Here is a 27506-nt window from a genome sequence, read left to right as displayed (position 1 = left end):
GTTTTTAGTACTTGATTCAACAGTACGAATCGGATATCGGATTTGTAGGATCGTTTAATCGGTGTTGCTCGGGCTGATTCGGCACTTTTATTAGCAGTACAGATTGACTACTCGCTACCTTTGGAGAAGATGATTGGGTAAGGTGCGGTATGTTCTAGGTGAAACAATAGATAAGTATTTAGATTAATTATATCAAACTTGAAGGAAATTATCCTTGAACAAAAAATTTCCATTCACTAAACTGATACTTAATCGATGTGTTAAATAATTGCAACAATAATATGAATGTATTAATAAATATTTCTGATGCGTAACCAACATTCAAATTTCACAAAAATGCGACCGGTTTGCATAAATTAAACGATGCTGTTACAACTCGTTGGTAGACGGTTAGAATTTATATTTTTTGCCTTAACAATTAACTCATCTTGTCGACGACGCGACGCCAATATTCGAAACGGATTAGTCTTTAACATGTTGTCGTTCGAAGAACCTAACCAGTACCGTTTATCTAAAACGGGTCTTCTCGTTAGTATATAAAGTAGAAAATTTTCGAGCCGCGACTCACATTAAAATGAGGCGCAGCCTTTTGTTTTTATTTGTGTTGGTTGTCGTAGTGGACATAACTGGAGGTCGGACACCTTTTCAAGGTGAGTAAGCAAAAAAATATGTGGTTGTTTATAAGATTTTCGAGTTTGGAATATTTGAAATTCACCTTTCTAATAACAACTAAATTTCAGATTGTTTAAATCGATATACATATTGATAATTCATTCATGCATTTCAATTATCAGTACGTTGTGAAATATTTTGTTTATAACTTAAACACTAATTTTTATTAATACAGTTTTTTCGGTTAAATATAATTTTATTTACAATAATTTTTTGAAGATAATACTGGTCGTTGATTATTTACTGCAAATATCGGTTCAGTTTTTCATCAAGCGACAAACAATATCATTGTTGTTTTCTCACTTACGGTAGTAAACGTCAGATTTTAATACGTCTGTAAAGCCAAAGGTGAAGTAGGCAGAATCACTCGTTTTATAAACCAAAATTTAGTGCTCATTTAATGCTAAAAACAGATATTTGGTGCTGTGATAGGTGGATCAAAAATGAGAACACTGCTAACTTTTATTTAGGCTCGCAGTGACCGCGCTATGATACTGTTGCAGCGAGAGGCACATGACTTGTAATTTAGTGCTCAATTAGTGTTGCCTATATAAGCAAACAGATTTTTCGAAAAAATTTTTTTAGGTTTTTAGGTTATTAAGTATATACTGCTGACATATAGCCGCTTTAAAATTGGTATTGGTAAAATTGAAAAAAGTCATTCATAAGAATCGAAAGACGTCACTATTTAGTGCTCAATTATTGTTGCAGTTGTAGCCAAGAATTCTTAAAAATTTTTTTACTGCTAATATAACGACGTCAGCAGTCTTAAGGACTGGAAGGAGACTCTAAAATGGATACTAGTGGAAATGAAAGGCGTCACTATTTAGTGCCTTCAGTGTAGTCAAAGATTTTCGTAACAAAAAATTTATTATCAATTGTCCAAATCAATTACTGCTAATAAAACGAAGCAAGCAGACTTAGGGGTAGAATATGTCTCTAGAATCGGATTTGGTAGAATTGAAAGACGTCACCATTCAGTGCTCGATTAGTGCTGCCGTTGAAGCCAAAAAAATATGAAAAAATTATTTTTTTTCAATTCTTTGTAATTATCACTACTAATTTAATAGGCGAGGAGTCACCAATCCTAAAAGCTCCGTGATCACGGATTCTAATATTTTTAATAAAAAATAAAAGTTAACGTTTAGACGAGCAAGATTTGCTTGGTCGGCGTGGATTTGGTTGGCCGGAAATATTTTAATTAAATTATTTATTATTAAATGTCCATAATTTTTTCCGTCATCACGGATTTTGATCAATCTTATATAGAATTTTGTGTGAAATATTATGTTCAACAAGAAAAAATTATTTTTTATTAACAATATTAGAATCCGTGATCACGGTGCTTTCAGGATTGGTGGCTCCTGGGCGCAATTAGTCTTCGGGGTAGAATAAGATGCTAAAATCGGAATGGAGAGAATTGATATACGTCAATATTTAGTGTCCAATTAGTCCTGCCGTTGTAGCCAAGGATTTATGATCAATTTTTTTTAGTTTTTCAACAATCGTTCGTGTGATATTGTGACCGAAGGAAAAAGGAAAATATTAAAAGAAAGGTTTTTCATTGAAGATTTTTCGAAAATTCGATTTTGCACTCAGGATAACATTTTTAAAACTCAAAAAACTACATCCATTGCCGTCTTAACATCAAAATCGAACAACGTGTTTAAAAGTTTTGGCTTCTCAAAAATTTCTAGAGAAAAGTTATGTCCAGATAACTCTCAAATTTTTAGACTTATCAATTTTGTAACCACAACATTTTTAGTTCTTAAAAAATTGCGTCTAATGACATAAATTAAAATTGGTCAGTTTCAAAATATCGTTATTGCAAAAATTTAAAAAAAAAAATTGTAGAGTTGTAGAGCTTAAGATTTATCGATATTGTCGTGTTAAGCTCACAGAGCTCTGCTATATCATTTTGACAGTTCTTCAGCGCGCTTTGAGTGTTGTCGGGACATTTTCAGGATGGCCTACAGGGTCAACCACTTATTTTTTACTGTGATGTTAACGCCCCTGCACAGCACTCTGGAGGAAAAAGTATCATAAAATTTGTTCTTCTTGAATTCCAACATTCCACAACATATTCTAGCAAAGTTTCACAGGTATAGGAACTATATAGAAAAACACGATTTTTTGTGTTTTTAATATCTCTGTACAAACCTCAGAAAGTGAAATATCATGAAATTCGTTTGCAACAATTTCATGGTAATTGTGAAATATTGAACAACATTAATTTTTTTATCACTCTTTAACGTGAATATGGTGAATGGGGTAAAATTCTCGAAAAATTATTCCAAATACTGATAATTGACATAGCCGCACAATTCGACAATTTTTAACGAGATTTTCTTTCGGTGCAGATTTTTTAAATTTAATGAAAATTTAAGGAGCAAGCTATAACTCGTAAACAAATAAAAGCCAAAAACTTTTTCTCTTAGCTTTATTCACACTTTTGGTTACGACCAATGTGTGAATTTGAAAAAAAAAATTAAAAAGTATTTGAAAATTTTGAAAACAAAATTTTTTTGCATTAAATTTTCAAAAATTTTTCATCTTGAACTTGGGATGAAAAAAAAGTTTTAGTGACGCTTTTCCTAATATGGGAAAATCGGATTTGGAACCACAGCCGACGCCTTTTGCAAATACTGTTAACGGTATCTGCATTAACTTTAGTATTTTTTGAAGCATAAAAAATGTTTTTTGTTAACTATTCTCGCAATTCTCTTCAGACCCCAAACACATAATTCCAGCACGAATTAACAACAATTAAGGGATTGGTTTTCGTTTAAAAACAAAAATTGATAGATTTTCTTAGTACCATAGTATGGAAGGTGTAAAAGAAAACCTGCGTTCAGTTGTAAAATCAAATTTGGAATCGTAGATTGAATGAGATTTTCCATGTCTCATAGAAAGAATTTTTTTATCCAGTAATAAACAAACACAATGTATTTTTTAATAAAAAAAAATAATAGCTTGTCGTGCAGGAATCACAATCTTGCTATCCATGCACAACATTCTATCCACACACAACATGTCCACAAACAACGACTTTTCTGAAATAACACAGTTCAATAATATAATATCTGAGAAAGTATTCGAATTTTCTATCGTCTACCACAAGACTTATGACCTCTATATTGTTTTTATTTACAAACGCTGACGTGTATACTTTCTGTCACAAACTACTGACCTTACTGGAGTCCTTACCTCTAAAAAGCAAACTAATTCTATGTGGCGCTCTCAATATTGATTATTCCAATGTGTGTGCTGGTCAATAATGTCTTCAGTCAATTTTTGATTCTTTTGGTATGGTCATGCATACAACGGCACCAACCAGAATAATTAAGACTAGTTCTAGTACTATAGACTATGTCGTGTCATCATATAATCCAGAATCCACCAACTGTACTGTCTTTAATTCAGGTCTCTCCGATCATGAATCATGTTTCTCACAAATAATGCCGAAAAAATTTTTCAAAACTTCAAGCACAGTTGTCAAACAACTGAGAGGAACATGCTCTCTGGTGGTGTAGACTTCGAATTTTCTAGATTCATAAAAACACTAAATAATCTTGCATCCATTTTTTTTCTCTCGGGCGTATTAAAAATAAGCGAAATAAACCCTATACAGAAAAATGTATCATAAGAAAATGAAAGCCGCCAAAGATATTTATTATAAAAGGAGACTTCTCGTAATGTTTCTAAAGTAACATGGTCCATTGTGAACGATCTAAGAAATATAATCTTCATCGAGCATAATCTTTACTTCACCTGATAACCTCAATAATTACTTTGTGAATGTAGCCAAAAATTTATCAAATTCTATAACTCCTTACTCTCCTCCCTACACTCTTAAATCAAAATTGAAAGTGGAGAACTAACCTTTTTGAAGTCATTTCAAATAACAGCACTCCTCAAAGCTCTGGGACTGTACGAAGACTTTTAGAACATTTATCCAGTCTAGCTCTCCATTTCTGTCGTGGCTGTCCTGCCCTGTTTTATTTGTATTCTAGCTTCATAGATTTCATTTGTTAACAAAAATTTTGTTCATTCCATATACAGGGTGATTTATTAGTGTGACAAAGTTCAGTACATCCTTTGTCCTTTCGGATATCAATTTGAAAATTTGTGGGATTATAGATATTAGTCTTCACATTTTGAAATGTTTTCCAATCTTACAGGGTGTTCCAGAATGGTGTGCCATATCAAAGTTGATTTTTTTTAAATTAATCATAATCAGCTGCGGCCGAAGCATTCGAATAGTAGTAAAAATTTTGGAAAATTATTTATTTCGTTAATATTCATTGAATCTGATATAGGGTGAATAAAAATAATCCCTCAAATTATCAAATTGATATCTCAAAGAACGAAGAAAGCACTGAACTTTATCACACTAATCAATCAATCTGTATGTGGTCTAACAAGCGTAACTGCCTTTTTCAAATGTTTTTGAAAAAATTGAATTTAATACATAAGAGACAAACATAAAAAGAAAGAGGGTTTGTAAGTCAATCAGTCGGCGTGGAATTGAGGTTAAGTCTCTAGTGACGTAAACAATCATGCTGGGTCTGAATCGACAGCAGTACAGATCGACTGCTCTCTACTTTTTGAGAAGATAATTGGGTAGACTGTGGTGGGTTTTAGAGAAAAATTATATTAATTATATCAAACAAAAGGCATACTAGAACGAAATTTAATACATAAGAGACAAACATTAAGGGAAAAAACATTGTCATGATTCTCTCACCGAATATGTAGTTTGTGTTTTTAAATTTCAGCTCCATCGTTCACAGTCCGGGAAAATGAAGAATTTCCTCTGAATTTGGAGCCAGTAATAATTGAAGAAACTGAATCGACCTCAAAATTAATTGAATCTGAAAATGAAGATCAAAACGAACAATATTTCGAAGATATTACACCTATAGGACGGATAAGTTATAATGGAAATCAACTTTGGAAAGCAGTGGTTGACGACATAGAAAAAATTAAAGTTCTAACCAATTTAAGAGATGAAAACCGTAAGTAATTTTTAAATGCCACGTTTTTTTGGTTTTCTATAAAAACCAAACCAAATAAATCGGATACCAGCCTTTTAACTAAAATATTTTCAAAGATAGCCGACTTCCGGTTCTACTGGAAGTTGACTGCAACTTTTTTATTTTAAATAGAATACCCTGTATATTAATACATTTTTGAATCTATGTAAAATTTTAGTATACTTTTGTCTAAAAACTTTTTTCGAAAAATGCATACCTAGCCTAACCTAAAAGAATAGGTTTAGGAGGAAGAAACAGATGAACCTCCAAGGGCAAAATAATAAAAATAGTCGTAGCTGGCAGATGTTCATTTGTCCCCAAACAGTAATTTGAATCTTTTCTACCTGCTTAGAATTCTCGTAAATGTACACTCCTCTCAGAAATTATTCTGGAAACAACAATATCGTAGGTTACATCCTAATCCTCAAAAGACGATCTAAAAGATTGTTTTGAGGTAATTTTTTTGTAAAATCAAAGGAAAAAAGTTATGGAGCAAAAAAGGAAATTTTTGACAAAATGTTTGCACTTTTTAGCTCATAATTCACAAATTTTCCATACGATGAATAGTTCGTGAAATATAACGAAAAAGGTGTTTGCACCTCTGCGACAAGGTTTGCAGCCCCACAATCTTGGAGCTTCCAGCTTCCAATTGCATCTTCTGTAAAACGCAATTTGGAATGTAATATTTCAATGGACTAAAATCAGTTTATGTAATACTCTAAATTTACTTTAAATGTTCGGCCGCGATGGTATTCGAAAAAAAATCTTACTCCGCGGCCTTTAAAAATAACAGTAAAAATAATACGAGATGATGTAATGGCATACCTACCTAACGTTCAATATCCCAAAATCCTGACGTGTCAATTATAACACACGATTCTTGTCAAAAATAAATAATGAATATTTTAAATTTCAGATATATCTATGTGGGGAGGTAATAGGACAGCGATAGACATATTAGTAAAACCAAATTCTTTACGTACTGTAGAAGAAGCTTTCAAAGAAAAACAGATTAACTTTGATGTAATTATACAAGATTTACAGAAAGCCATTGATGAAGAGAATAACCCAATACAAGAAAACACAGATAGACAAGGTAAGTATTAAAATATTTCACATTTTTTTCTACCAAAGCGGTGCCTTTTCAAATGTTGACACTTTTGTTCCGGTGATTATATTGTTAGTTTCCTTCATATATATATAATGTTATCTATCAAAATGTTACATAAATCTGACAGATGAAGTAGTTTCAATACTCATATGAAGAAAATTGTTTTCCTTGTTGGGTGGAAAAAAAAGGGAAAAAGTTTCGAGTGAGAATTATACATTTTACCTGTATAAAAAATTGAGAAACCGAGGAAAAGTTATATGAATATTATCTTGAATGTTTTCCATCCCATTGAATGATTTGTAAGTGGTTCTCTGTTTGTAAAATTGACCATACGAATACGGATGATACTGAATGCAAAGAGAAAATATGAAAGATAGAGAGAATAGCATATAAGTGAAATTGTACTATGCAGAGAAGAAAGGGCATCGGTGGTTTATCACTCTCTATCTCCCTGTACTCTTGACATTTCGACATCACTTCGATTCAATCAGAATGGATGTAGAAAGTGGTATTCCAATGTTCCATTGAACAAGCTCCCATAACTCGCCTTCTCTATCTTTAATATTTTCTTTATGGATGGATGGGACGGACCGTCATTTATAGTAACTACTCTAAGAATGGTGAAATTCGTTTTCTTGTATTTAGAAATTATACCTGAAACAGCTAACGAAGTGAATATTTGAATCGAATAGGTATGAAAAGTTACGTATGAAAACGCTATTTGAAAAGTGGGTGCTGCGTTTGCTTAATATATAGCAAACGCTAGTACAAAGTGTAAAAAATAAATGTCTCGGAGAAAGTGAAGTATCCAAAGAAATTGAAACTCGAATTTATAAAATAAGTAATTACACATACGATATCAGATAAACTAAAACATACAATAAACACAACGAAGATGAGATACACAAAATCTGAAGTTAAGACCAATAGAAATAACGGAAGGACGAATAGGAAAACTGGTATTTGAAGCTAAAACAAGTAGAAATTCAGAGAAAGACCAAGAAGAATATGGTTAGAGGATGTGAAAGCAGCAGTAAGGGAAACTTAAAATAGGAAGCGACAAAAAGCATAAATGAGCGGAGAGAGAGAGCTGGTGTAGTATACCAACTTACTCAATGTCACTAAACAACCCGCATCTATAAGGGTATAAGGCTATGTAATTATTATAGACGAAGTTTTTTTCATTTATGGTATTAACAAGTGTTTATTCGCTCTAAATAATGTACTGAAAATCACAGCAGCATATATTTTATTATTGTTTTTAAAAAATTGATCGCAATTTCGTGATAAAGGTTGGCAACTAAGTACTTCCGCTGATTATTTCTTGAATAACATATGTTAGTGTTGTACTTTGCCGTTTATCACGTGGTACTGGTCACATTGACGTAACTTTAGAGGCAACTAGCTATTAGTTGTGGGTTAATTTTAAATGGAGTGCAGAAATACTTTTGGCATATTTTACTTTTTTATTTTCAGAAAGGTGCTGCGGCTCACAAAGAAATATGTGAGGTTATGATCAAATGACCAAATCAAAGTCATAATAGAAGAGGATCATCATTGTTTAAAATTCTTTGCTGGTTCAAATAAACTAATTGTTGATGTGTGGACTGTATTATTTATTAATAATATTAAAACATGTGTTAGTTGGGTTTTAATGGCGATATATCAACAACACATTTCTAATTAATACAAAAAAAGAAAAAACTTTATGTTGGGCGGCGTTGCCACGTTTTCGACTTATTTTAACATAATAAAAAATTATTTTAAAGATTAAATTTAACATAATAGCCCCCTCTTTGAAGGGATGCCTTCAAAACAGCTTATTGTAGAAATTTACTTGATAATATATACCTATGTTTACAAAGTCTATCACTGTATTAAGATTGCAATAAATCGATTTAATTGTCTATGTCTTCTTGTCTTGGTAATGGACACAAATGTCTGATGGAACGAATAATTAGTCCCTTATGGGTTTGGACTTCAGCAACTCTTGTAATGCCGTCTCTTCCGGGAAATAATTTCCTAATTATTCCCATTGGCCATTGGCATGGTGGATATAGGGTGTTTTTTATTAAGACTAAAGTGCCCACAGAAATAGTTGATGGGGCGTCTTTCCACTTGTACTGCTGATGTAGCTGAGAAATATATTGTCTTGAAAATCCTCGCCAAAATTGTTGGTAGAGTTTCTGGATGTGTTCTAATCGAGACAAACGATACTTGTTGGTATTAGTATAGTCAATGTTGGGAATGGAGGTCAGAACTCGACCTATTAAGAAATGGGATGGTGTAATGGGTGACAAGTCATTAGGGTCATTTGATTGCGCAAACAATGGTCGAGAGTTTAATATACCTTCGATTTGTATCACTAAGGTGCACATTTCTTCGTAAGTCACATTATTATTAATAAGAGCTCGCTTCAAATGAAATTTGCAACTTTTAACGGCTGCTTCCCACAATCCGCCATGATTTGGGGTGTACGGAGGAATAAACTTCCATTGTATATTATATTGACTGGTAGAATTGACAATAGAGGCCTGATTGTTAAATAAAAATTTACTAAGATCTTTCAATAAGTTGTTAGTGCCGTGAAATGTAGTTCCGTTATCGGAATACATTATTTTGGGAACACCTCGTCTAGATACAAAGCGTTTTAAGCATGCTAAGAAATTGTTGGAAGTTAAATCAGTTACTATTTCGCAATGTATTGCCTTAGTGCAAAAACAAACGAAAATAGCCAAATAACATTTATTAAGTTTAGCTCCTTTACCTGGTTTGTTCAAAATATAGAATGGGCCGGCATAATCAACTCCGGTCACTTCAAATGGAAGCGTAGGCCTAATTCTTTCATTCGGTAGGTTTGACATTGGACAGGAAAATGGAATAGGATTGAACTTGAAACAATTCACGCAATTTCTCACTGTTTGTTTGGCTAATATAGAACCACCAACAGGCCAGTAGAATTGTCGAACCGAACTTAATAGTAGTTGTGGTCCTGGGTGTAACAATTGACTATGTTTATGATTAAAAATTAGCTTGGTAAAATTGTGTTTACTTGAGAGTAAGATTGGATGTTTGATGTTAAATGGTAAGTAAGTATTTTTTAATCGTCCCCCAACTCTGATGATTCCTTTCTCATCAATAAAGAGCGCTAATGAGGCAAATTTATGTTTAGCATCTAATTGCTTGGTTTTACGAAGTAATTCTAGCTCCTCGGAAAATGATTCCATTTGAGATAATTTAATTAAAATAGTATTGGTGTTTTCCAATTCTTCAACTGATAATGGGCCAATAACTTTGGTATCAGATTTTCGTGCATTATTGATAAAACGCATACAATATGCTGTGACTCTTTTTAATCGTTGTAAACAAGAGAATTTTGTAAATAAATCACAAATTTTTGTATGTTGTGATATGACCAAAATAGTTTTAGATTTTCTTAGTTCTGGGAGATCGTGTTTAGAAATTGAAAAATTAGTAATTGGCCAATCTGATGATTGTAACAATAAAAATTGAGGTCCTTTCCACCAAATTGCACTTGACATCAGCATTTTAGGCATTATACCTCTAGATGCTAAATCTGCAGGGTTTTCCTTAGTACTAACATACCTCCAATTTTCAATGTTCGTGAGAGATTGTATTTTAGATACGCGATTAGCAACAAAGGTCTGTAATAAATTGGGTTCCGTGTTAATCCAACATAGGGCGACTTGAGAATCGGACCACAAACAATAATGAATATTTTTTAAATTGAGGGCATTGACCACAGTATTTACTAGTTGTGCTCCTAGAAGACAAGCACACAATTCAAGTTTTGGAATTGTTATTGTTTTCAGTGGCGACACAATAGATAATTGATTTAAACTGCCAAGTTCATTCTGAAATCGATACCAAGTTTGTTCTATATCTTGTGGAATAGGCTCATCCCATCTAATGTGTAGGGACCATAATTTCTGTATTATTAATTTTGCAATAACTATTGAAGGGCTCAATAACCCTAAAGGATCGTAAATTTGAGCAATAATTGAAAGAATGTGACGTTTAGTAATTGTTTCGATGGGTAAATTGTTTAATTGTATATTTTAGAATGTCATTTTTATTGTCCCATTGGATTCCCAAAGTTTTACAACTTTCTTTATCACCTATATCTAAAATTGCATTTGAGATATTGTTATCTTTGAAGCCACAAACTACTTGAAAATTATTAGAAATCCACTTTCTTAAAATGAAATTAGCGGATGATAAGACATCATATATGTCTTTGCATAATTTTTGTAATTCTATTAAATCGTTAGAACCGGTCAACAAATCGTCCACGTACATGTCCTTTAGTATTGTTTCACAGGCTTTGGGGTATTGATTCATATTGTGTTCCGCTAGTGTCTTAATACACTTGATAGCCAGATATGGAGCTGATCGAGTTCCATATGTAACTGTATTCAAGTGATAAGTGCAAAAGTTACTTTTGGGGTTATCACGCCATAGTATCTGTTGTAAAGGTCTATGCTCTCGATCTATGAGAATTTGACGATACATTTTTGATATGTCAGCGGAAACCACGAATTTATATGTTCTGAATCGTAAAAGAATGTTTATAATGTCATTCTGAACTTTAGGGCCGATATATTGTAGATCGTTAAGCGACCACCCTGTAGACGTCTTACAGCTTCCATCAAAAACTACGCGTAAACGAGTTGTCGTACTCATTTCTTTTAAAATACCATGATGTGGTAAAAAGTATTTAATTCCATCGGGTTCAATAGTTAATTTAGTCATATGACCTAAAGTTTCATATTCTTGAATAAAATCGGTGTATAATTGTTTAAATTGAACATCCGTGAACCGTTTTTCTAATGTCTTAAATCTTCTAATTGCTTCGGGTTTAGACCTGCCCAATAGTTCTGGGGATTGTTTTAACGGGAATTTTACTACAAACTGACCGTTTTCTATGCGGAAAGTATTTTCGTTAAATAAAGACTCACACACAATATCGTCTTGAGATAAAAATTGATTACTACCTTTTATTTCTTCAATTTCCCAGAATTTCTTTAAATGGTCATCTTCAGGAATATGACTTGAAAGGTTACACATGATTGTTTTATTATTATCAATTGGAAGCGCACCTGTTACTATCCATCCAAATACAGTGTTAACTAACATATTATTTCCCAATTTTATTTTTTCGTTTAATAACAAATCCCAAAATATATTGGCGCCCAACAATAAATCGACTTCTTGTGGACATCCAAAACTGGGATCAGATAATTGAACATGTTCCGGTATCTTTAATGTACTAGGATTAAAATAAGCAAATGGAATATTACCAGTTATTACAGGGACGACTAAACATGAAATTGTATATTCATGATCATTAACGCAAGAATAAAGAGAAATAGAACATTTTTTATTTATATAAGATACAGATTTACCTATTCCAGAAATTGAGACATTGGTAGGTAACAATGGTATATTTAGTAAACTACATAGCCTTTCAGTTATTATTTTGGATTGAGCTCCACAATCCAGCAGTGCTCTTATTTGATGAAAATTGCCTTGGTTGTCTTTAATTTGACATGAGACGGTAGATAACAGTGAATTGGCGAAAGTTTCCGCTTTTAAAATCGTGTTTGAATTATTGTGGTTTACAACTACATTCATCGAAGTTGTTGGTTCATTAGAAGGATTATTTGCCAGGGGTACTACATTATATTGTTTGTGAAGCAGTGTATTGTGCTTCCTTTTGCATATTGTACATTTGCCGTGTTTACAATTTTGTTTATCATGACCTGCAAGTAAACAATTTTCGCATAAGTGCAAATTTTTAATTTTATGAATTCTTGTATCAACATTTAAAGCTAAAAACTGAGGACACTTATAAATTGTATGAGCTTGTTTACAATAATTACAGGACAATGATTTATTTGTTGATAAAAGCATATGTACTGGATTGTTCTTATTCTTACTTAAATTGCCTATGGATTTAGTTGATTGTTGAGACTCGTCCAAACATTGTAAAATGTCAGATTTGTCTTTCAAGAAATTCATAAATTCGTCCAAAGTTGGTAATTCAGAATGATATTTCATTTCTTTCCAGTCACGAATCGTATTTTTGTCCAATTTATTGGACACAATATAAATAATAAAGGAATCGTATAAAATATCTTTAGTTAACTCTAAGCCTTCTAGCGATGTTAAATGTTTAGAAATTTCATCTAATAACTTACGGAATTGTATATAATTTTCTCTAACAATATTTTGCACACTTAGAATAGACTTGAAATGGCTATCGATTAAGAATTGTTTTTTATCAAATCTTTCACCTAAAAGGTTCCAAGCTCTTTCAAATGGTTTGTCTGTACTATTAAACCTTCAATAAATCGAGAAGCGTACCCTTCTAGAGACGCCTTTAAAAACTGAAATTTCTGATTCTCATTCAAATTTGTATTGTCACATATGATAGTTTTAAAATTGGTTTTAAATTGAAGCCAATGATGAAACTCTCCATCAAAGCTAGGTAATTTTAACTTTGGTAATAAAACATTCTGAAGAGGATCAAAATTATTCGACGAAATGTTGTTAACTGAATTTGAATTTTGTTCAACGCTTGTATCTAGACGTGGTTGTAAAGTTTGTATAAATTGTTTCAAAAAATCAAAAGCAGCATAATATCTATCTTGAAATGTATCGCGTTCATTGAATTGTTCATCTAAGTCATCCTCTTTACATTCAGACTCTATAATCGATTGGATTTTGTGAAATTCATCTAATAAATTTAAGTGATTGTCGTATCGCATTTGTATTTCATTAAATCCTGGATCTGATTCGTTAATTTTATCTATGAATTTTTATAATAATGTAAGTTTTTGTTTAATTGTACCTCTTTTACGGTATAAAATTGTGAGGTCAATATTCTCTATTGGGGGCATTATTGCAGTTTAAATTGTAATTTATTATCAAAAAATAACCTACGACAGAAAATTGCACCTTAATTGTGATGAAATAGCTACTTCAATTGCTTAACATTGATTGTACCTTCTTACTAGGCTTAAAATTGTAAGTAAAGTAGTAATTTGTATCTTTTAAAATAATTGCATGTGATTTTTATAAATCAAACTAATGAAATGTATTATAAATTGCCTAGACTGAATAGAAAATAAATTGTATTATTATAAACTGTTCAATTGAAAATTGTAAGAAAAATACGTCGCATATCTTGTTGCGATGTAAAATACCGCTAAAATTGTCTTAACACATTTAAATTGTAATTTTTATTGAAATAATTGAATCAATTTTCAATAGTTCATTGAAGAGTTTCGACCATTTTCTGATTAAATAGAACAAATGATCCTAAGATAAAGGAAAAAATAGAATAAAATAGGAATTGTATGGAAAAAGTACCTGAATTGCAGTCGTTCAGTCAGTTAGTCACTATCGCTTGTTACTTCTCTCGATATTTTTCTTCGCCTCTTCTCTGGGCCACTGGACACACTCGATTGTTGTTAAATTCCAGATAGTTTTTACACTGTTTAGATATTTTTCTATCTTATATTTATCTGGATCGAAGACCAAAATGTTTAAAATTCTTTGCTGGTTCAAATAAACTAATTGTTGATGTGTGGACTGTATTATTTATTAATAATATTAAAACATGTGTTAGTTGGGTTTTAATGGCGATATATCAACAACACATTTCTAATTAATACAAAAAAAGAAAAAACTTTATGTTGGGCGGCGTTGCCACGTTTTCGACTTATTTTAACATAATAAAAAATTATTTTAAAGATTAATTTTAACAATCACATAACTGTTCGAGAGGTTGCAAAGAGGCTACATGTATCGCACACAACAATTAAAAAACCACAAAGAAAGCTGAAAAACAACAAAAGAGCTCATGCTGTCAGTTTGGTGGTATTACAAAGTATTGTGTTTTTTGAGCTGCTTCCAAGGAACCGAACAATCATTTCGAATGTCTACTGTCAACAATTAATGAAACTGGATGAAGCAATCAAAGAAAAACGGCCAGAATCATCAAATCGGAAAGGTTTAGTGTTCCACCACTAGAATGCAAGGCTTCACATATCTTTATTATTTTGTTATTAGTTATTTTGAAGTTTGCATAATTCTTGAATGGTCAAACTTTCACAAATGACGATGACCTTCAATCGCACCTGGTTCAGTTTATTGCTGATACGGACCAGAAATTTTATGAGCGCGGAATTATGGAGCCGATAAAAAGATGGCAAAAGGTCATTGATCAAAATGGAAAATATATAATTGATTGATAGCTATTGTTTGTTAGAAAAAAAAATTATTTTATACTACAAAACCGAAATTACTTTGTCGCCAACCCAATAATAATATATATTTGTAGGTCATCGTTTAACATGGAATTCGTACCATAGGAGCCAAGACATCCATGATTTTCTTAGGTATATCAATGATACATGCCATGAAATTTGCTCTGTAAAGACAATAGGGTATTCAGTTCAAAAACGACCGATTATCGTAAGTAACATTAATTAAATACAAAAATTTCTATTTTCATTGCTACCACTTCTTTTCTGGAAATTCTGATATCACTGATATCGTATTATACGAGAAAATCAATTGACACCGAATGGATTCAAAATATTTACTTCCTAAAATTTGTAATGATACCTAAATAGGATCATATATCTTCTTTCTCAAGTGTCCATAGGTCGAAACAAAATTAATATCTTTTAAATTTTACTGGCGTTAATAAAAAACATATCGGATCGGTGAAAGTTTTCCATTACGTGACTGAATCTACAATTTATCAAACACATATTTTCTACATACTGTTTTTTTCCATCAATAGAAATCAAACATAATAATCAAGATCGATTGTCTTCTTCACAAAACCAACTACAAGATATATGTAATAGTTTCTCTAAATTGACGGTAGTAATCGTAAATAGAGAGAACGATATAATTGACGTAACGGGAATAACTGACCGTACTAAAACTAACTTTGACGTGAGCTTTGTTTCCTGTGTTGTTTTTTTGAAGAACTAATTTGACTTTTTATTTAATTTTACAACGGTAAGTGAAAACATCATCAAGTTTTGACATTTTATACTTAAAATACCGTAAAACGGAAATATTACAATGCTTATGATAGTGGTGTTTATACTTTACAGAAATCTCTGTAGAATTTTCAAAATTGCGTCAAACACGGTTTATTAATCAACAATTCACCCTATGTATCAATATTTTTATCAAAAGAGTTTTGTCGAATTTGTTGATGTTAACCACATAAATAAAATACAAAAAAAAACTAAAAAAGTCTAATTTCATTTTTAAGTACCAATTCGCCGACCTCTAGAATATTAGTCATAATGATTATTTCTTCTAAGTACACAGAAATTTTGATGGAAGAATTTCACCGATTCGACTTTACACAATATAAACTGGACTTCTAATATCTATTTTAAAAAATGGTGCGGGTAACGATGTCACAGGTGATATTCCAATACATCTGTTAATCTATTATTTGCACTCAAATTTTTCACGAAAAATTATTTGATTTTCAATGTTTCATTTGAGCTCTATACACTCTGCCCAAAGTTTCTTCATTTATTTTATTGTCCAAAATATGAGATTTATCGCGATCATTAAAAATGGTATTTGTCTGTGAGATGATTTCATCATTGATCTCATCTTTTCGCTCGGCAATTTCTTCTGATTTTGATACAAGGAGTCACACGGAGTAAGTAAGTAGTAGGCAGACGATGTAGATATCCGTAGCATAATTCACAGATTCTTCCCCTAAAAATTGCATATGTATGCACGCATACATTATCCTGGTACAAGAGGACTTTTTTCTTTGCTATACGAGCCCCGTCCCATTTCAGTTGGCCCAATTGAAAAAAATTACTAATTATTGCATTTTCAGCTATTGAAAACCGAAAAATTGTTTCATTTTGAGCACTTTATATTTTCTATAACCATTTTAGATACTTTTACAAGAGTTACAAGTCTTAACATATGTTACAATTACAAACCAAAAAAAACAAAAACCAAATGTAATCAGAAAAGCTTAAATATTAAACATACTTTTAAAAGTTAGCCGTAATTCTTTGAAACATGGTTTTTAATGGTTAAATTCTGGCAGTATTCGGGAGTAAAATCATCCCATATTTCTTGTAGTCTTTCTTTTAATTTCATGACAGTTCTAGCTGGATTTGCACGCAACTGCTTTTTCATTTCATGCCAAATTCTTTCAATTGGTAATAAATCTGGACTACTTGAAACCCACTCTAGAAGTGGAATATTGTTGTCTGAGAACCATTTTAAGACCTTTTTTGACTTATGGTATGCTGCTCCATCTTGCTGAAAAATAAAGGCTTTTCCAGCGGTTAAAGTTACTTCTCTTGTTGGCAATAATGATTCTTCTAAAATATCCAGTTACTTTTCAATATTAACAATTCCGTTTATGAAATGCAGTTTTCCCACTCTTGCAGATATCGAGCCCCACACCATCACAGATGCCAGAAATTTTACTTTCCGCTTCAAACAATCTGGATGAAAAGCTTCATTTTTATGTCGAATAACTCTATTTCGAACGTCACCCACGCAAACTTCAAAACGAGACTCTTCACTCCAATATATAGGTACAGCTCCACTGTTCAAAATTCCAATTTTCATGCTCTTTGGCCCATTTAAGTCTATTTTTCTATTAGATTTGGGTCAATAATGGCTTTTCCTGGGCCTATGTAAAGAAAATTTAAATTTAGAAAAATATGCATTAGACTAAGGTGTTACAAAATTCACTTGTATGTCCGAAATCCTAATTTTTGAGCCTCTCTGTGACATGTGGATCTTGAAACCCACCTACCCACTGCATTACTCCAAAGTACACTTAGTTGACCATACTTAGCACGTCTCTTTTGTTGAATTATTCTTTTTAACGCTCGTTTATCTTTGTCTGACAATTTCAATTTTCTTACGTACCGGCGTTTTGACATGTTTACAACTTTCGCCATTTCTGAGTTCTTTTTCCCATTTTTGAATAAGTTTATTATGATTAATCGAATTTTTTCATCAATAACTTTTCCTCTGCCCATTTTAAAAATTATACTCACCTTATTACTTCAAAAATCTATCTGTCACTTAAAAAAACAATTTGTGAAAATATGACTTATTTGCGTATTTTAGACCTAATGAAACGTTGAACACAATTTTGGAAACAATGAACCCTTGTTTGTATGTGTATTTCCATCATATTAAATATCATTCAAAATATTTGACAATATTCATCCAAAACCTATTTTAGACGTAAAACTAAAAGTTTAAAACATTTTACTAACCAGCTGCTTTTTGGCATTTTAAAATAAAGATTAATAATTTTTCTAAGTGGGCCAACTGAAATAGGGCGGGGTTCGTATCTGGTAGTTTTTTAATATCCAATAAATTAATGTAATAAATTAGGATAGTAAATATATTTGACCGTTTTGATTTAATGTGGATTATACCACATGCATCCCTAAAATCGTTATTATTTAGTCCCCGGTCTGTTGTTGTGGGTTCATGGTTTCGATTCGGTGCAATAACTTACTGGAGTTGAACAATTGTGTTTGTGATCTATTTCTATACCCAAATAATCATATAAAAGTGCAGCCACTGAGAAATCTGACATGCTTACGTCTTCCATAATATATCGCTCCACTTTTCTCCTCAAATCAATAGGTAGTCCGATAGCACTGCCTATCAGACACAAATTAAATGACGGAGATTGATTGAATTTTGACCGAAATGATAGTTGGTAGATGGTTTTTGAAAAGAGCAGTCTGTCCCTTTGTGAAATGGATAGAACAAAATCAAGAGCATTTATTCGAAAAATCTATCGAACTAGTCCCACGTTTCCAAGTATTTTTTTCTTTCCTCCTTTTCTAGTAATCATTTTTGATATTTTGACTTAACTTGTACCTTTAGTAACATATTACTTAACCTTATATATTATAATTTTCAGTTTACTCACTATACAAATATGAAAATGCAAATTGCTTAGCTATTTTTTATCATTCATAGATTTCCCATTATTTTATGGTATATAAACCATTTATGAAAATTCTCTCTTTTCCATATTTGATTCTATTTTTCATAATTAAATGTATTGATTCATGATTTGTTACTGCTGGATTTTTATTGTATTAATATCTCCTTAATCTAGTGTTCACATTTTAAGATATTTGTCCTATGTAAACAACATTGCAATTATTATAAGAACAAAATATATTTCCCAAATTTTTTTTTGTTTATAGTTAGTGAAAATTTCAAACGGTAACCCATCTAATAAAGCAGTTTGGATTGACGGTGGAATTCACGCAAGAGAATGGATTTCACCGGCTGTAGTAACCTACATAATTAAATATTTGACTGTACACTTTGAATCGGAACCGAACTATATGCAAAACATTGATTGGTACATAACACCTTTGATAAATCCTGACGGGTACGAATATACTCACACTGTCGATAGACTGTGGAGAAAAAATAGAGCGAGGTCCGGGCAGTGTACCGGAACAGATTTAAATAGAAATTTCGGGTGAGTACACATTAAACCCGTTATGAGTAGGTAAACTATATTACGAAATCTATAAGTGAATATTCTTCCAATTTGAACTCAGTGGAATTTTACCCCTAATTTTCTATAAAAACAGATTATCCACTCTATGCACTTGCAATTTCCTTGACTGCCAACTTTTTAATCAAAATAAACATTTTTATATTAGAGGTAAAGGGGGCACATTCAACCATCTACCGCCGTATCTATACAGTATAATCGGATGCAATACAAAATGTTAGCTTTTTTTCATACTGTACTGTGAAGTCGACTTTACAGTAAAAATAACTTCACGGACGTATATCGTAAATTATCAAAAGAGCTATTTTTCAGTAAAATTATCAAATATGATATTGCTCTTTATTTAAAACCGAAAACAGTATAAAAAAAAACATATTACGAGGATGTATTGATATCTAGTTAGCCTAGATCAGTTCCATGCAGTTCCAGAAGTGTCAGTGTAAAGTTTGACGTCAAAAAAGGAAACCAGAGTTACGCAATAAATTAAAAGAAAAAAAGATGTCCACCGAAATTGTGAAAATCGAAAAATGTATTTAAAAGGGTTAAGGATTAAGAGGTAGCAGATTTACGAAGATATGCTTAATTCCCTTGGTGATCAATGTCCTTCGTATGCGACCGTAAAAAATTGGACTGCAAGCTTCATAAGAGGTAAATTTTCCATTGAAGATGATGACCGATCAGGAAAGCCAATTTCTGTGTCAGTCCCCGAAAATATCGATGCTGTGCGACATGATTTTATCAGACCGTCGAATTGGGCTAAAACGGATATTTGAAGCACTGAATATTTCATAAGAAAACGTTCATAATATAGTTCACGTCAATTTGGACAGGAGAAAAATTACAGCAAAATGGATCCCCAAATGTTTGAATGTTGACCAAAAGCGTGCAAGGGTAGAAGCATCGCGTTCGATCTGTGCTCGATTTGAAAACGATGTAGACTTTAACCGAATTGTTACTATGGATGAGACTTGGGTACATTTCTACAATCCAGAAACAAAGCAACAATCGATGGAATGGCGATCCTCTGGTTCTCCAAGACCTAAGAAGTTTCGTGTCCAAAAATCTGCTGGAAAAGTTCTTGCTTCAGTTTTTTGGGATTGCCATGGAGTAATCATTATTGATTTTTTGGATAAGGGTAGAACAGTAACTGGAGATTACTATTCAAAATTACTGACCACTCTACGGGAAAAAATTAAAGAGAAAAGACGCGGAAAGCTATCCAAAGGTGTTTTGTTTTTGCAGGACAACGCCCCTGTACACAAATCTCATGTTGCCATGCAAAAAATTCGTGATTTAGAGTTTGAATTACATCTCTTTACTCAACCGAAAAAAAAGTTTAAAAGGTCGTAAATTTTATTCCAACGAGGAGGTCCAACAAGCTGTGGAGGTCGGGTTTGCAGAGCAAGAAGAAACATTTTTTAGAAAGGTCTAGAGACGTTGTAGGTTCGCTGTAATAAATGTATCCAATTAAGAGGAGAATATATTGAGTAATAAAATATTTTGACGTTGAAATTTGGTTTGGTTCTATAGTAGGCTAAGAATTTTTCAATATATCCTCGTACGATATACGTCCGTGTAGTTATTACGGTTCTCAATTAGATATTCTTCTATCTATCTTGTACCGTACTAAATCACTGCACGGACTTAACGTAAATAACTATTCTGAGATATAACCATAATGTTTCATATCAATGTTCAGAATTCGATAAAATTGTTTCTTGAGATGAGGTAGTTTCAATTACCAATACCTGGCGTACATTCAACCAATGCAGTGGTTGAAACTGCCTCGTAATAATTTTGAATTCATAATACTACTTCATACCTACTTTGTTATTTAGAGGGTGCGAGGGTGTTACAAAACAAAGACTAACAAAACAGATATCGATCAAAATAATATGAAAAATTCAATTCAGTGCGAAATATGTGAAAAGTAAAACGGCCTAAAGTTCTGATGTTAAGCATAGAATGTCATATTCAAAAATACATACTTGTAAATTAAATCCTAAGTATTTCCCGGAATAGTTGAGAGCTCTATTTAATGAGAGCTCTGCACACGAAAGTAATAAAGAAAATAAGCTTGCTATTTATTCAAGCGCAAGTTTGTAGTAAACAAAGTTTTTACAAATAATCAAGATACTTCACTGGTGGAATATATCAAAACATATCTTATATGTACTAAGGGTTAACATGCAAACAAATTAGGTTTTTGGCTTATGATTACGCACGTGTTCTACCTAATTGCAAATTTCCTGATCAATTGCTTATTGATAAGAAAGGAGAAACTGAATGGTTGAAGTCTTCTATTATAAAAAAAATAATAAAAAAACAACTTAAAAGCTGAACAAACATTCATTGCAGATGAGATTGGGCTAACAATTATTTTAAAACCCGTCAAAATAGTTTATACGAAAGAAAAAAAAACTAACAATTTGGCGACTTCTGCAAAACGAGATAAACCTGCAACATTTGTGAGTATAATACATGCTTTAGGAAATACATTGTCTCCTTTGTATGTTTTTCCTACATCACGCCATTCTAAAGAGTACGTAAGAGACACACCAGTTGCTCAAAATAAAACAAAATACTACTACTGTTATACAATTCTGAATCTGAAACAACAGTACGAGCTATCATCTTCTAACATTTGTAAGATAAATAACTAGCTATTAGATAATCGAGTGATTTTTTTTAAGAAACCTATTCCAATTACAAATTATTGACAATATAATTGGTAGACAACTATCTTTGCTGGATCTTTCCCTATTAAGGTCATCTAAGGCCGCCAGGCGACAGACGACAGTTGTTATACTTGAATAGGTGGCAGGCGACGACGCAGTGGTGTTGCTTCGCTGTCACCCGCGTCTGTAAAATTAAACAAGCTCACGAGTCATCGCCCGCGGTACCCACAACCTTTGCAGTACATATTCATGTAAAATGCTAATAATGCTGACTTTGTTACCGTTCATTGAACCATTTACTTCAACGGAAAAAACGTGGTTCACGAACACCGAGTTCGCCTGCAGACGGCCAGAACGTCAATTTATCGAGACTCCTACCTCATAAGTGCAAGTATGTGGATCAGCTACTAAAGCGCGTCTTTCCCGAACACTACAACCGGAACGTCACGATCAATATCCACAAGCATCTCCACACGGCAGGCACCACACGAACTACTCGAGTGTAATAGGGTTTACGAACTTGTGCTTGCTCTCTACAAAAAAAGCTTGACTCAAGAGAAAAGTTACAGAAAGAAGACAACGATTCTTTTAGGAAGCATGAGTAAATTCAGTTGATATATAATATGTTCCAAGACACAATATTCGAAAACATATTTCTGGTTCACTCAATCGGAACCTACAACAAACATGTTCAGGTGTAGTCTGAACTTCTGATAGAACCGACGCCGGCTCCGATGGGTACACTGTTTATACACTTTATCTGCAGGTTCTTTTTCACTCTAGATTTCTCTAGATTCTTGATAAAATGATATTAAATTTTCCAAAAGACATCCACATCAACTCGACAAACTTTTCAGAGCGTTTTACGAATTATCGGTAGAGATCATGAAATTTGCCATATTCATGACGTACGTCATTAATAGGGTGGACACTAACTTCCCTTTTCTTCTCTTTTTTCCCTCTCTCGCTGTTTAATATTAAAATTGCTCGGCGCGCTCAAAACGACATCCTGATAAACACTATAAACAAATAAATTGCCGTATCTAAATAATTCATCAAGTTTTAAAAAGATAAATTTGTTTTCTAGCTATAGATGGGGTGGACAAGGATCATCAAAAAATCCTTGCAGTGAAACATACGGTGGATCGAGTCCTTTCTCAGAACCAGAAACAGAAGCTATTAGGAAATTTATAACAGGTAAAAATGTGAAATTATTTGTTCATATTTCTGTTTAAACTTTCACAGATTGAATTATAAGCTATTTATGACGAACTATTACCATTAATGTATACCTAACATTTATCTTTCGTCCTTATCATCATCAGCATCATGCCGTTTAATCTATTGTATTATGACTAGCGCTTGGGGCGCCTACATATCCCTTTATTAGGGTAGATTACTCCCCTTGTTCTTTTGTTGTAGTTTTTTGTTATCCTTATACCTCCTTACAAATATACGATTAACACATGCGCTTCTCCAAATCGGTAAGAGTAGATTCGAACACCCTCTTAGAGAAGCTGAACTAGTACAGTTCTTCCAATATCAATTGCAGAAGACAGTTATGCGAGAAACAATAAATATTTCATAAATACGCACCACACTTATACCAAATTAAGAAAAGAAAAATAATGTTTACTCCCCGTATCAAATTCGGTAAATATCTAACAAACCGTCAGTCCACGTGGACTCATCATCTCCACTGTTTACCAATGAAAACATCGAATCGTAAACATGAATGCATTTCTATTGGCCGAAGCCTTGTGTACACAATTTATTCGAAATATTCCTGCCAGAAATAATCATTGGCGTGGCTTGGTGAGAATAATTTAATTCATAAATTTCTTCAAATAAATAGAAATATGGCTTTATTTAGAGCATGGGCGAATGAAGACAATTAAATTGCAAAGTGTAGAGAATAAAGACAGGTATGAATTTAATGATTAAGATTTAGATATACATACACAGCAAGTTATTTTAAATATATTCGAATGTTTAAAAAAGGAAAATTATCAGCAATCTGAAAATGCAATCATAATAAAAATTGCTGAATTAACTGCAGTAAATAAATTTTCCACTTATCGAGTGGTCACGAAAGGGTTTGCTGTGGATCATTCACAGAATAGAAAACATGTAAACAAAAACTGAAATCAGTTTACAAAGCTACTTGTGGCATTAGAAGTAATACAGCAAAAGGTAGCAAATTAACCAGAATACGATTATACCAGTTTAGAAAGATACCATATGGGTGATTCCGTTCTAACTGTGATTTTTTGTATTCAAAATTTCAAGATTTTAAAATTTAACTTTTCTAACTTTTTTATGCATATTATTCATCTATTTTACTGTAAAAATAAAACTCTAAGAGGAATTTACTACAACTTCAAAGTATCACGAGCAAGACACAAATGTCGGATTTTGAGTTCCACGGTACTGACTCATTTATCCACGGTACTGACATGGTAACTTAAGATATTAAACAACAAGTGCATCAATTTTCCTCAGTTTGATCATAAACATTAGAATTTATAAGGTAATTAGTTTAAATCATTTGTTACGACAAAAAAAATTAATAATTTATCGGTAAATTCTAGGAATGGACATGACACGGTACTGACATGGTAACTTAAGATATTAAACAACAAGTGCATCAATTTTCCTCAGTTTGATCATAAACATTAGAATTTATAAGGTAATTAGTTTAAATCATTTGTTACGACAAAAAAAATTAATAATTTATCGGTAAATTCTAGGAATGGACATGACACGGTACTGACATTCAAGTGATGTAGTATAAGTTTTCTTTAAGTGGCAAGTTATATTGTATAAAAATAATGTTTAAATATCTTAAGAATTATTCAATTAACACAAAATTTTTATTAATTGATTATTAATTAATGACTAGTACAAAAAAACAATACAGGACATTGAATATCACAGTTATAATGGAATCACCCATATAGTAGTACTTATCAGCAAAACTCAAATTTTAGCATTTACGTCTGAAAAAAATATTCCTATTGTTGTCAGCGATCGTAAAAAAGGACCAACAAACAAAGAATTGCTTACTGTTATTAAAGGTGTAAAGTTAGAGGAAATGTATTATTTTGACAAGCTGTGCAAAGAACAGAGTTATACTCTTCTCAGACTACCTCCCTACTATTGCATATTTAACTCTATGAGTTAATATAGACAAACGTAAAATCAGAATTACGAAAATGTCATCAGTCTCCAGAACTGAGTAAAGAGGTTATAGAACTCGTAAAGAAAGTTCCAGCAGTGGACCGTCAAGAGCTTTGGAAAAACTAAGTGGGACATGTTATCAAAGAAGAAGAGTATTTACTCTATTCCTCTTTACAACCCTTCATAATTCAATCAAATAATGACACTAGTTCGGACGATTCTGACCACCATCATTATTTATAAAGATACTTTGGAATTGGAAATGTTTTTTTTTTCTTTTGTTTTATTTACAAAGAATTTATTTCCTTTATGGTGTTTGCTTTTAAATTTCGTTTTACAGAAAAAAAAACGAATGGGGTACAAAAAGGGCTCAGTTCACGTCTGGTACTCTGTTTAAACCAAACGCCCTTACAGGCAGTTTCATTTTACTCGTCTATTTACGTTTTATAATTTAATATTCAGTTGTAGCAAGTTAACGAGGTATAATAATGATTTTTTTCTAAGTTCCAAGTAGGACTACAATTAAGTGCATCTCCCTAAATAACAGCGTATAATGCCGTCCAATTTATAATGATTTATAATGATCATAGGATATACATATTTTTAAAAGCATTTATAAAAATAATAAATTCATGAAATGAGGTATCTACGCCTATGATAGATGAAACAAAATTGTCGACAAGGGTTTTTATAATCTGCAATTAGTATTGGAAGAACTCTATCAATCTACTTACAACAAAAAAATTTAAAATGGCAGTGACAGATTTCACGCATAATATCAGTCATAATAGTAAGTCTTGTATAACTAAAATTCGACTGTATAACTGTATACTGAATTTGCATTTGTATTTGCTGAGCTTGAATAAATGGACTTATTACAGGAACTATAGCTAAATGGAGAGCATATATTTCTTTTCATTCTTACGGGCAATATATATTGTATCCTTGGGGATACAACAGAGCTGTTCCTCCAGATTACCAAGATTTAGAAGCAGTTGGTCGAAAAGCAGCAACAGCTATACGAAATTCAGGTGGCCCAAATTATACTGTCGGACCTGCTGGAACTACCCTTTATCCAGCTTCGGGTGGATCAGATGACTGGGCCAAAGGAGCCATCCACATGAAATATGCTTACACATTGGAATTAAGGGATAATGGAAGGTAAGAATGGAACAGTATCTTTTCTCAGCTTTTACTGCAAAAGCACTAAATTTATCCGTACAAAAAGATGAAGAATTGTTAGGTAAAATATAATACTGGTGATTCATATCAAATGACGAATATATAAACAATATTCTGGTTAAAATAACTGTTACTATTCATTAAAACAGCATTTATATGAACTTGGAAACTGTAGTGGAGTGAACACACTAGAGTTATAATACTCTGGTCATACATTAACAGACATTAATAAGTTTAATTTTGTTTTTGTAGGAATGCAACTGATCACTATTAACTGAGGAAATATCTTTATGGAACAAAATAGTAAATGACTATGCTCTAATACTTATATTACACCAAATCCTAATTAATTTGATTAACTTTATCATTTTTTAGGCATGGTTTCATACTGCCAGCAAATTTCATAAACCCAACAGCTAATGAGGCATTAGCAGCTGTTCGTGTGATAGTGGAAGCAGCTCATAAAGCGTAGATAACCAAAAGCAGAAATAAATTTATTAAAACAATCTTTACATGTATCTTTGATAATGCATGGTGCTACTGTACTATAGACAGAATAGAATCAGTTTTTAACCAAGATACCTTTCTCGTTGGAAATAATTTTCAATTTCATTCACATATTTGTCAATATTGAAATTAAGAGGACATATGTTATGTCATATACTTTAGTATGGTGATAAGTATTTATTTTTCAATAATCTTAATTCAAAGATTTCAACTTTCAAAAAATGTAAGAACTTATAAAAGCAAATAAATAATGACGAAAATTAGTAATTTCATTATACAAAAATATGTCCTCTCAAATATAATATGTTGCCATAAATATGTAAGAATTGAATAAATGTCTGCTTAACATGAATAAACTTATGTTGAACAAATAATATCTAATCTTTGGAATTTGGAATCAAGTCAAAACTGTCTGTCTAGGTAGCAAAATGTTTTGCACATTCACCCTGTGATTTTTTTCTTTTGGTATAAAATTGTAATTTCTCCTATAAAATCATAGTAATAATCTTCTCAAAGTCAATAGTCTCTATTCTGTT

At 32.1% G+C, this 27506-nt stretch overlaps 2 protein-coding genes across 2 annotated transcripts in view; one reads left to right on the top strand and one right to left on the bottom strand.

The window, feature by feature from the left end:
• The window catches only part of LOC130900413 (centrosomal protein of 162 kDa), a 51158-nt gene that overhangs the window by 21467 nt on the left and 2185 nt on the right, over positions 1 to 27506 (bottom strand). The window lies entirely within an intron of this gene.
• Positions 138 to 27344, top strand: LOC130900418 (carboxypeptidase B-like). Its single transcript, XM_057811032.1, has 8 exons — positions 138 to 650; positions 5451 to 5690; positions 6625 to 6804; positions 15188 to 15321; positions 19101 to 19384; positions 23189 to 23298; positions 26163 to 26442; positions 26839 to 27344. The coding sequence occupies exons 1-8, from the start codon at positions 575 to 577 to the stop codon at positions 26933 to 26935; spliced, it is 1401 nt and encodes a 466-aa protein (XP_057667015.1). The 5' UTR covers positions 138 to 574; the 3' UTR covers positions 26936 to 27344.

The sequence above is a fragment of the Diorhabda carinulata genome, chromosome X (genome assembly GCF_026250575.1).
Source record: "Diorhabda carinulata isolate Delta chromosome X, icDioCari1.1, whole genome shotgun sequence".
NCBI classification, from domain to species: Eukaryota; Metazoa; Arthropoda; class Insecta; order Coleoptera; family Chrysomelidae; genus Diorhabda; species Diorhabda carinulata.
Note: the sequence above shows the minus strand (reverse complement) of the source record. Positions and strands in the feature narration are given on the sequence as shown.

What these genes read in the sequence shown, in the direction of transcription:
- LOC130900418 (XM_057811032.1), top strand. Translation starts at nt 575, where the DNA reads ATGAGGCGCAGCCTTTTGTTTTTATTTGTGTTGGTTGTCGTAGTGGAC. An exon ending in AGGTCGGACACCTTTTCAAG is followed by an intron (nt 651 to 5,450) that starts GTGAGTAAGCAA and finishes TTTAAATTTCAG; the next exon opens with CTCCATCGTTCACAGTCCGG. An exon ending in GAATTAAGGGATAATGGAAG is followed by an intron (nt 26,443 to 26,838) that starts GTAAGAATGGAA and finishes ATCATTTTTTAG; the next exon opens with GCATGGTTTCATACTGCCAG.